Source organism: Crotalus tigris, unplaced genomic scaffold (genome assembly GCF_016545835.1).
Source record: "Crotalus tigris isolate CLP2741 ecotype Arizona unplaced genomic scaffold, ASM1654583v1 scf7180000024464.508515016:1373766, whole genome shotgun sequence".
Classification (NCBI taxonomy): domain Eukaryota; kingdom Metazoa; phylum Chordata; class Lepidosauria; order Squamata; family Viperidae; genus Crotalus; species Crotalus tigris.
The window spans coordinates 687,364-699,406 of record NW_024100635.1 but is presented as its reverse complement, the minus strand read 5'-3'; the positions used below and the strand labels follow the sequence as shown (position 1 = coordinate 699,406).

Below are 12,043 nucleotides of genomic sequence, written 5' to 3'. Positions count from 1 at the left end.
TAATAGTATTTAATTGTTCCACTTCTTCTGTTATATTCTGTGTACTTGGTTCTTTAGTTGTATTCAAGGTTTGCATTTGTATATCTAGGTTGACATCTTGTAATTTAGCAAAAACAATACTATTTCTTCAACTATTTCAGCAATCAACCATGAACTGCAAAATTTGAGAAAAGCTATTTTGCAAAATCATGCTGCAATTGATTATTTGCTTCTGCTTCTGTGAAAGTTTTGAGGGAATGTATTGTTTCAATATTTCTGATAATTCACAAACCAGCACCAGATTAATATTTTACACAATTTGATTTGAAAATTGATACTTTAGGATCTTGGTGGGTGCTGTTTATGTAATGTATTCCTTTCATTTTGCAATATATGTATTAGAGCTTTTTAACCCCAAATTCTCTCCCACATTGCCTCAGGGTCAAGTTTGGCCCTATATAAACAACTGCCAGGATGCTCCTCTCCTGATTATAATCCTTTTATTAACCCCTTACGACGATATTTCGTCTAACAAAACAAAAAAGAGTGAGATGTAGAGGTGAGAGACAGGCAAAGGTTGTGTGCAGAAAACTGCCCCTCCAAAGCTTGTATTTCCCTTTTTTATCTCCCCCTTTCACATCACCATAGCGATGTGAAAGTGCGCAGCTCTGTGACCTTGCCAGTCTGATAACAGCTAGCTCGCATCAACAAGATGTTATTGCCATTACTATTCCCTGTTTCTGGCCTCTGGCTTCTATAATCTTGAGGATTGGTAAAGGATTTTAGCCAATGAAATGCTATTGCCATGTAGAAACTTTTGCTTCTTGTGATCTCTATATGAACAATAAACTGCTATGTATGAGTAGCCATTTTTTGCACCCTGCAATGACTGAGCACTTACTATATCTGGCGCTCTCAGCAGGGACTTTTGGTTTTGGGAACCCCCCCGGGGATGAAGCGACAGCCAACATACTTACCATCGTCTGGAACAGACCCCTAAGTGCACTTTTGTCTTACGAGACCCCTCAATGGTAAGTATGAGTTGTAAATTATCTCGACGCCAGCAAAGACAAAGGGAACTCAGATTCCTGCTACAGCAGTGGTTCTCAACCTGTGGGTCACGACCCCATTTGGGGTCGAACGACCATTTCACGGGGGTCGCCAAACAATACGATCCGTCATTTTTTCCACCATTTTTTTCCCCTTTTCCTTAGCTCTGCTACTCCCTCTTATTCTATTGGCTTTCGAAAGCCAATAGAATAGACTCTCTTGAACAGAGTCTAATTCTATTGGCTTTCAAAAGCCAATAGGAATTGTCCAGGGCTGTCTCTGCCCTGCTGAGCCCGCCAAAAGCCCCAGTCTGCAAATGGTGCTGCAAGGGGAACAGTCTGCAGAGCTTCCCTCCCTGCTGAGCAACTAAAAAGTAAGTAAAAGAGGGCCGGGGGTGGGAGGTAGGAGGCCGGTGGGCGCAGGGAGGGTTGTTGGTGTGCGTGGGGTCTGACAGGTGCCTTACCTGCCTTGGGCTGGGCCAGCTGGTGGCCCAGCCAGTGGTTGCCCTGCGCCGCTGCCACGGCCGCCTGGGAGCACCTGGGCCTGCCTGCCACCGCCCTGAACGGGCAACGGCCAAGGTAAGCCTAGCGGGGCAGCGGCGGGCGCAGGGAGGGTTGCTGGCACGCGTGGGGCCTGGCAGGTGCCTTACCTGCCTTGGGCTGGGCCAGCTGGTGGCCCAGCTAGTGGTCGCCCTGTGCCGCTGCTGCCGCGGCTGCCCTGGAGCACCTGGGCCTTCCTGCCACCGCCCCTTGCCGGCTATGCCTCAGCCGGCGCAGGGGGCGGCACCATACATGCACGGCGCTCCCGGGCCGGTAGTCCTCGACTTACGACCAGGGTCGCGGCTATAAAAAGGTTGAGAACCACTGTGCTACAGCCTGGGGCAGACATAAGGAAGCTGGCAGCTGAGATAGAAAAACATTGTTCTTCGAATCCTGAGCACCGGATGCTTAGGCTAAAAGATAGAGCATAATTTACATCTTGAACCTTGGGCTCCAGTACAAACATCAGTGCCGTCAGGCAAGGGGAAAAAATGTGGCTCAAATGCTTCAGAAGGGCAGCAATTAACTACCAGCCCCCCTTCTGCTTGCAACTAAGTAAAATGTATTCCTCATAAAACATCTTTAATTGGATTTTCAGCTTCTTCTGAAGAGGCTAATTCGTTTGCTGTTTCTCAGCCATCAAACACCTCCGCAAGGAGAATTGTCAGAGTAATTTAAAGACATAAATTAACTCAAAATGTACACCCTCTGTAAAGTGTTTTGAGCAATTGGAATGTTTTGAACCTCCTCTGCAATCTGTTAAATTTAACCCTGTCAAACAATGTCTGATGGTGCTTTTGTGTTATGTGTGTGTGTGTGTGTGTGTGTGTGTGTGGCCACTCAGAACATTATGCTTGGGCTTGGAATGGTGAGAAAAATGGGAGATGATTAGGGCCCTCAAAACCACTTTTGGTTGGAATCACCTCATCATTTTTCTTGCTTCTTGCAGGACAAGTCATATGTCTAAATAAATGTTGTTGTAACAGTATTTGTGTATATATGTTTGTCTGTGTTGTTCTGTGTTATTTCCAAGACTTGAAAGAGGGTCAAAACCCTCTCTGATAACAACAATACAAAAAGGCCTTATTAAGAATACATGGTTTGCCTGGAGAAAGTATGAAATGAAATATTTGTATGTGGAACCGTTTTATGCAAGCAGTTAGCATGGAACTGAATGAATTTGTTGAAGTGTGTGTTAGGCCTCAAACCCCACCCATTCTCTCCCAAGCTGTGAAAGTAATAGTATTTGCATGAGAAGAGTTTCATGGAGGATGTATGAGAGAATTTATGGAAAATGCATATGAAGGAGAGAAAACTATTTTTTGGTGGTGAGATTCCCCCCCCCCCCGTCTCTTTTGGCTGGCTGTGTTGCTTAAAGAGCGAGAGACCGAAAGAAGGAGGGGGAGCTGTTCATTTTTAAAAAAAATTCCTCTGCTTAGAATTGCGATCTAAGAAGGGTGGAGCGAATCTGAAAGTTGATAACCAATTTTGCAGTTTCGACAAATAATTTTTTTACTCATAAGAGGAAACAGTAATTGTTGGACAATACTTTTTAAGGGAAAATTGTTGAGTTTAAATTGTTTAGTTAAACCTATAATATCCAACAACCAAAAGAACTGACTGAATTGTTTTGTTAAGATTTATAAATGTTTAACCTATTTATAAAATTTGTTTCCATCTGAATGGACTTTGATTAAATTGAAGCACCAAAGATACAATCTAATTGGCTTTCAGAAATACAGGATTGCAATATGCCCCAGAAAAAATACAGTTGCACAAATTGATGACATCATGAGTACTCAATTTGTGGACAGAATTCCACACTTTTAATTTTTTCCTACTAGTAAATTACCTACCGGAGTATTAACTGTAATAGAAGTGCAAAAAGTATATTGTTTGAATAATATTTACTTACCCCACACCCCATCCCAAAATGTTTTATTTTTTATCCAGGTGGTTGCTAAAATGATAACCTTAGGTCGCATACGAGCTTGCCATCGAAAAAGAACTGATTTAATTAATATTGACCTCAAAATCTGATTTTTAATATTGTTTTCAAAAATAACTTATCTCTTTAATGTGCTTTAACTGACTATATAGGCTGTATTTCATATCAATTGCCTAAAGATCTTTGACTTTCTTGTTTAATGATTTTTTTCTTTCTGGTCCACCCACTGCTTTCTTCTTCTCCCTTGCCACAAGTTACTATTTTTTCTGATGGAGGGTGAACAAGAGGAGCAATTGCTTACAAGGATCCTCATGATGATACCTGGAAAGTGTCCTACACTGCAATGCAATCCTCACCACAATGCTCAGAATTATCTGTTGTTATTTTAGCTTTTCAAACCTTTTCTCAACAGCCTTTTAACTTAATCTCTGACTCTCATTATGAGTGCCAACTTATTTTTACTCTTTCAGGTGCTTACATCACACCCAGGATTGACCCCAATCTTATGACTTTGTTTTTCCCTTTATAGCAGCTGCTCCAAAACTGAAAGCATGTATAATTTTGTTTCTCATATATGCAGTCACTCCTCCCTTCCTGGGCCTAATTTTTTTGTATGTCTTTTTTATGTCTTTTATGTGGTTTTGCTTCTAATCAACTATGACAAATGGATGTTATCCATGTTCTCTCTTTTTGGCTTCCTAGAAATATATTCATAAATAGGTATTTAGGAACAATTTCCCCCACCTCTACGAGGGGAAACAGCTTCACATGTTATTTTTCATCTTTTTTCGGCCGTTACAGCCCTGGGTAAGCCCTCTTTCTTAAAAACTGACAATGGGCCAGCCTATTCTTCAGGGGGCATTTTACAATTTTGTACAACCTGAAATATTGTTTTTACTCATGGCCTTCTCTATAATTCCACGGGTCAAGCCAAAAAAGGATGGATCATCTAGGGTACCCAATTTGTCATGGGTAATACAACAGGTTCAAAAAGTATTATTTACATTACACTAATTGAATATTTCCATTCAAAATTTGACCGCTTATCAGAGACACTTTCAACAGAAAACAAGCTTGCCTCCACCTCTGGTATATTATCTGGTATTACCAGACAAAGCATGGTTGGGACCAGTCCCTCTGATCACTTGGGAGCGAGGCTACGCTGCTGTGCTTGCTCCTACAGGACCTTTGTGGATTCCAGCATATTACGTTCACCCAGCCAGGGATGTCGTGGCACCAGTCCCTGGACCCAGTCCCAGAAATGGCAAGGGTGACTCTACAGATGGCACAGCAACCAATCCGATCCCAACATGCCAGGCAGCCAGTGATGTGGGGAGATGTAAAAAACTTGATCCCTGAGAACCTGTGTGCTGCCATTTTTGCGGTTTTAACTGCAAATTCCTTACCCATCATTTGTTTATGTCTGATCGTTAACATCTTCCCTTTGACAACAGCAACTGTCATCCCACTCAAACAATCATTCGAGCAACGAATGAAGCAAAATCTAACATCACACAAAATGACTTCTTTTGTTTATCTGAAATGTATGACATGGAAAATTTGCTTTCTACATGTTTAGTCTTTGTTTGCACCCCTTCTGCAGTTATTCAAAATTTCACTGATTATAACAGAATTTTATTCAATGGGAACTTTAACTATAAGACTATATCTAGCTGGGGGGTTACTGCTTATTATCCACCCCCTGACACTATTGTTTTACACACCCTGGTGGTAGCAATACCTGCAAATATAACATGTGCAAAAATAGTTAATTGTACTTCTTCAAGTAAAAAACCTCACTGTCATCGCATTGGCTCACCTGCTTTAAACTGCACAGCTTCAATAGAGACTTCCTTTCATTTTGGACATGCTTGGCTACTGCAAGGAGGTTTTTTTACGTGTGGTCAAGAAACTTTAAATTATATTCCTGCTAATATTAGTGAAGCGCAATGTTGTCTCAGCCAGCTGATTCCTGTTTTGCTTTCCAAACAACAAGTTCACATGAACCATTCTCCACGTGGGGTCGCACTAGACAGCACTTGTGACTCTGAGACACAATAAAGCAGAATAACATTGGCTATGTTTCTAGTGGGCGTGCCAGGACTTGCTGTTCGTGCTCACCTCAACATTAATGCTATTACATGTAATTTAGCAAAAACAATACTATTTCTTCAACTATTTCAGCAATCAATCATGAACTGCAAAATTTGAGAAAAGCTATTTTGCAAAATCATGCTGCAATTGATTATTTGCTTCTGCACCAGCATTTGGGTTGTGAAAGTTTTGAGGGAATGTATTGTTTCAATATTTCTGATAATTCACAAACCAGCACCAGATTAATATTTTACACAATTTGATTTGAAAATTGATACTTTAGGATCTTGGTGGGTGCTGTTTATTCACTGATTACTACATTTGTGATCTTCAGCCATATTTTCTTAATAGTGTATTAAATTAAAAGCTTTACAATAAAAAAATAAGAGTAATTTTTTTACCAAGTATGTAACACAGCTGGGCTTCTCACAGCTGATATCTGCCAAGGTTACAGAAGTCTTATTTATCATCTGGGCTGCAAACCAAGTCTCTGTTAGGCAATAACAGGTTGTAAGATCAGATTTAGCCACAAGGTGTCACCGATACCATTTAGGGTTTGTTTTTCTCTCTTATTTAGTCCAAATTTTGTAATCCTTTTCCCGATTTTACTACATCTTTATAGAGAAAGCCCCAAATCTTCAATAAAAATAAGGAATCTTTTAGTCCTCAAGCTTTAGAAAGGTAAAAGTCCAGTTAAAATCAGGTTATTCTTTTAATGTTTGAAAACTCCCCTGGATAGTTAGTCGCCGCTATTAGAGGGTGGGATAAAGTCTCTCTTCCCTCACTACAAGGGGGAAAATACTTTGGGCAGCTTATGCAGGTGGAAAAAATAATTAGGATTGAAGAGAGGTTCAGATCTCACCCAGTCTCTTCCGCGCTGCTTTGTAGGTGCCTTGTGGTAAGTGTGACTTCAGCTGTCTGCAGCCTAGTGACGAGCTATATTGCTGTGTCCGGTCTTTCATCCGCTGGTTTGGAGGGCTGCGCCGGATCAAGCGGAAAAGCTACCACTCTCCCATGATCCAGCAGGAATCTCCTCCTTGCTGGCCGCCCCTACAGGGTGACCTTCGACCCTTTCCAGGGTACCCCAGCAATGCGAAATTGGACATGCAAGGTGAGCTCGCCTTCGAAACGTCCACAGAGGCCATGTCGGCAAACTGTTGCGATGTCCTGGCCCGGGAATTTGGTTGAAACAAAATAAATCACTGCCAGGTACGAAGAACAATGCTTTAATAGCAATATGGAACAAGCATAAAGTTGGCACTGGGAAACATCCGCCCTCAGTACCTTTTTATAGTAATAGTATCTACCACACCCAACACCACACCTGTATCCCCACACCCATGAGTACTTGGCCCCATCCAATTACCCCGGGAAGCCACCATCCGGTCCTTTGAAACACCCCAGGTGCCGTACGCTCATCCCGACAATTAGCTGGTTCTGCGCATGTGCGGCATTGTCAGTATGCCTCAGGGCTGCTTCTGCGCATGTTCAGGAAGCTGGCTTGTCTTTCAGTTTGCGCATGCGTGGCTCTGCCAAGCGACCTCCCAGCTGTCTATGCGTATATCTGAGCAACGATAGAACTGCGCATGCTCAGACCAACCCGAAAGTCCTCATTCAGATGTCGGGCCCATATTTGGCCTCGCAGAGTATCACCGCTTGATCCTTTGGTGGGCCGCTACCCATAGTTGCTCACGGGAAGTCAGTGGCGGCCTCAGGAGTCCAGCGACGGCCAGGAGGCAAGCCCATATGTTCTGGGGCATACTGGGACACCAGTGGTAGATCGCCATACCGTAAGCCTCGCAGAGCCCGACATACCGCCCCCCTTACCAGGGTTCCCCCGAGGAAGGAAAACACAACATATTAATCCCAAGCTATTTTCAAGGCACCCCACCGGTCTTCATAGAGGTTCCCCCTTGTTTCCCGGGATACCGTATATGGAACTTTTTAATCAGCCGGGGTGCATGTACGTCAGTATCAAGCACCCAAGAGGCTTCCGATAATGGATAGCTTTTTCATAGTACTAGATAGTACAATCTACCCCGTCTTATGCGTGAATCTAATATCTCTTGTACTTCATATTGGTCAGCCGCGATAGGACCGGGCTGAGTCATTATTCTATATTCAGATACCGGTTTCAATAAGGTGCTATGAAATACAGGATGAATTTTCCCCAAAAACTTGGAAAATTGGAGCTTTACTGGATTGATTACTGTAATGATTTTGAAAGGTCCAATATATTTGGGCCCTAATTTCTTACACGGAATTTTCAGTCATATGTACTTAGTTGACAAATACACCGATTGCCTTACAGTAAAAGGTTTAACTGGTTTGCATTTTCTGTCTGCTTGCTCTTTCATTTTCTCACTAGCCCTTGTTAATGCTTTCTTTACTGCACTCCACACTTCACTAATTTTACGTGTCCAGTCTTTGGGTAAACATGGATGGGATTCAAATTTCTGACACTCAGGTATGGGAACAAAGTCTCTACCAGACACCACCCGGAAAGGGGTGTATCCGGTGTTACTGTGTACTGCATTGTTGTAGGCGACTTCTGCAAAGACAACTAGATCGACCCAATCTGCCTTCCATTTTCTCCATTGAATTTTAGTTTTTTAGATAGGGTCCCAGAGTTCAAATATATCAAGATTCTTCTGTATTTTGAGCTTGTCTTCTGGGTGTTGGCTATTTCTGCCAGCTGAGTGTCATCTCCAAATTTAATAAGTTTCCCTTCTATTCCCTCATCTAAATTGTTTATGAAAATATTGAAGAATAGTGGGCCTAAGATAGAGCCTTGGCGTATCCCACTGTTTATACGCTCCATATAGATGTAGTTCCATTAAAGACTAACCATTGGGTGCGGTTTGTCAGCCAATTACAAATCCATCTGATGGTGATTAAGTCAAATTCAAAATCCGCAAGAAACATCTGATGTTCTGAGTTGAAAAACACAGTCCAAAGTTCAAGCAACGGGATCTGGCAAAGCTGGGAAGGTGCACATCAAAAAAAGCAGGTGTTCCAGACAAACACATCTTCACTCAGCATCTGGTTAAATTATCCTTCCCCAGTTGTTCATTTTGAGGATGGGTGGGGCTGCTGCTGACCTTCTCTGTTCCTCCCATTGCTCTGCTTTCCTCACCTGTGGATCGAGCGGGAGGCACAATTGACAATTGTATTTGAACTTGGACCTTAGTAGTCTTCCATGTGTCAAATGAATCATGTTTCATGTAATAGGTTATTCTAACATTGTGGTATGTTTGCTTTTTATTTTAATGTATAATTTTTTCTTTTTTTCATATTTTCTACACCAATTTTATAAACAATTAACATTGCACTTTTCTTTAAATCCTATAGGCAAAGAGGATGGCAATAAGAGCACTCTGGACAACTGAGAATAAGAAGCAACGTTGAAAGAAAATTGACCCAGAAATCAAAATATTTTGCATTTCCTTCAGAAAGCCACACCATTCTCCTTCTTCAGCAGCTGATAGACAAAAGAGAGAAAATTAAGAAAGATTTCAACCTGGAATAAGTAGAGCATATGGAACTCAAGGATACATTACATGAAAAGTCAAGGGAGATTATTCCTTATTCAGTAAAAGAGGGAAATATCTGGAAGTCACTGGATAGGAAAAAGTCACGTGGAGAGCCACCCAAAGCAGACAGTGATGCAAGCCATGCTCTGGGAGGAAAAAAACAGCTTTAATTAAAAAAAAACATTAAAAAAGGGATCACACATGTTTTTGACATCCTCAAGGATATAAGTGGTGGAAAAGCTGCATAGATGTGCTTATCGTGGGAAAGATACAACTTGCAAATCACAGCTGATTACGCATGAGAGGACCTATACAGGAGAGAAGCCATAAAATTTCTTCAAATGTGGTAAATACTCTATTGAGCATGGCAATGTGGTGAGACATCAGAGGACTGACATCACGTATGAGTGCCTGGATAATGTGAAAGTTTCATTTAAAATTCCCACATCATGAGACAGCAGAGGACTCACACAGGAGAGAAACCCTTTGAATGTCCTTATTGTGGTAAACGTTTCAGTAACAAATGTAACCTGGTAACACACCAGAGGACTCACACAGGAGAGAAACCCTTTGAATGTCCTGATTGTGGTAAAGGTTTCAGTGACAATTCCAGCCTGGTAACACACCAGAGGACTCACACAGGAGAGAAACCCTTTGAATGTCCTGATTGTGATAAAGGTTTCAGTACCAATTCCAGCCTGGTGAGACACCAGAGGACTCACACAGGAGAGAAACCCTTTGAATGTCCTGATTGTGGTAAAGGTTTCAGTACCAATTCCAGCCTGGTGAGACACCAAAGGACTCACACAGGAGAGAAACCCTTTGAATGTCCTGATTGTGGTAAAGGTTTCAGTACCAATTCCAGCCTGGTGAGACACCAGAGGACTCACACAGGAGAGAAACCCTTTGAATGTCCTGATTGTGGTAAAGATTTCAGTGATAATTCCAACCTGGTAACACACCAGAGGACTCACACAGGAGAGAAACCTTTTGAATGTCCTGATTGTGGTAAAGGTTTCAGTACCAATTCCAACCTGGTAACACACCAGAGGACTCACACAGGAGAGAAACCCTTTGAATGTCCTGATTGTGGTAAAGGTTTGAGTACCAGTTCCAACCTGGTAACACACCAGAGGACTCACACAGAAGAGAAACCCTTTGAATGTCCTGATTGTGAAAAATGTTTCAATCACAATTGCAGTCTGCTGAGACACCAGAGGACTCACACAGGAGACAAACCCTTTGAATGACCTGACTGTGGGAAAAATTTCAGTCACAATTCCAGCCTAGTGAAACACCAGAGGACTCACAGGAGAGAAACCCTTTGAATGTCCTGATTGGAAAAAGTTTCATTAGTAATTCTCACCTCGTGAGATACCAGAGGACTCACACAGGAGAGAAACCCTTTGAATGTCCTGATTGTGAAAAATGTTTCAATCACAATTCCAGCCTGGTGAGGCCCCAGAGGACTTGCACAGGAGAGAAACTATACGAGTGTCTAGACTGGGAAAGAGTTCAGTGCTAGGCCTAACCCTATATATCACGTGCTTGTACACATGGGAAAATCATTTACGTGCTCTGCAGTGTGGACAGTTCTTCTGGAAACATTCCACTCTTACCGCACAGAGGAAAATGCACATGGAGCCCCGAGTGATGAGTGTAGAGAAGGCTTGAATTTCATTTCTAATGTCCTATTGTAAGTCCAGCTGAGAAATTGACTAATTTAAGTACAAAGGATTTGCCAAATTTCTTGTAATCAAATATGTCATGGTATTAGACTGGAAGGAGAAAATTTAAAAAATGGAACGTATTGGTTGTTAATGGCTGTCTAGCCATCAGCAGCAGAAGTTACTGGATATTTACTTTTGCAGAAATTCGCAATTCTGTAAAAAAAACTTTTTGGGAGTGTTCTTTGTATTTTTATCATGATAGATGATAGAAATGCCATGTGCGGAGTCCCGGCGCTTTTCTCTCTCTGTGTCCTTGAGATTTTCAGCCTCAGAATCCCCCAGCAACATCTCTTTGGGATAGCAGCACTCAGACTGGTTGGTGATTGTGGCTCCTCATATAAGGAGAAGGCAAGAGAAGAAGTACAAGGGGGTTCAACATTCACCTTTTCCTCACTGTTCCAAGAACTCAGTGCAACAAGCATGTTTGTTCAGATTGTGTCAGGAAAGAGGCACGCAAGTCCGAGAAACCATATGAACAGCAGATATATTGTGGGACTTTTTGGGCAGTGATAAAAGCAGTGTAAAATTGGAGATGTGAAGGCTGTTCTGCCTGGAAGATGACCTTCCTGGAGATGAACTATAGGAATATTGAGCTGAGACATTTTTGAGCACAGAATCTCCAGGTTTATTTGCAACTCCTGTTGTGACTTCCTTTGTTTTTAGGGTAATAATAATAATAATAATAATAATAATAATAATAATAATAGTAATAATAAAGTTGGAAGGGACCTTGGAGGTCCCTTGTTAGCCTTGAACAGCTGGTGGGTGAGAGCATACCAAGAGGATAATGCCCCCCCCCTTGGTGGGGAGATGTGAGAAAAAGATTTTACGGTAGATGATGTCTCATTTCTAAAACAGCCTTGCGCTAGAACAGTGGTTCTCAACCTTTTTAATGCCACGACCCCCAACCGGTTGTAAGTCGAGGACTACTCAACCGGTCGTAAGTCGAGGACTACTCAACTGGTGCAGCATCGTTTGCAAAATGGGACTTTTGGTGGGCTCAGCAGGGCAGAGACAGCCTGGACAATTCCTATTGGCTTTTGAAAGCCAATATAATTAGCATTTATTCAAGAGAGTCTATTCTATTGGCTGTCAAAAGCCAATAGAATAAAAGGGAGTAGCACAGCTAAGGAAAAGGGGGGGGGGGAAATGGCAGACTGCGTTGTTTGG

General features: G+C 42.1%; 1 protein-coding gene across 1 annotated transcript in view; it reads left to right on the top strand.

Moving 5' to 3' along the window:
- The window catches only part of LOC120303353, a 134,562-nt gene extending 122,699 nt beyond the window's left edge, over window positions 1-11,863 (top strand). The window contains 1 exon segment of the mRNA XM_039332818.1: window positions 9,738-11,863. Coding sequence (XP_039188752.1) covers window positions 9,738-10,393 — 656 coding nt within the window. The 3' untranslated portion in view covers window positions 10,394-11,863.
- The last annotated feature ends 180 nt before the right edge of the window (window positions 11,864-12,043 follow it).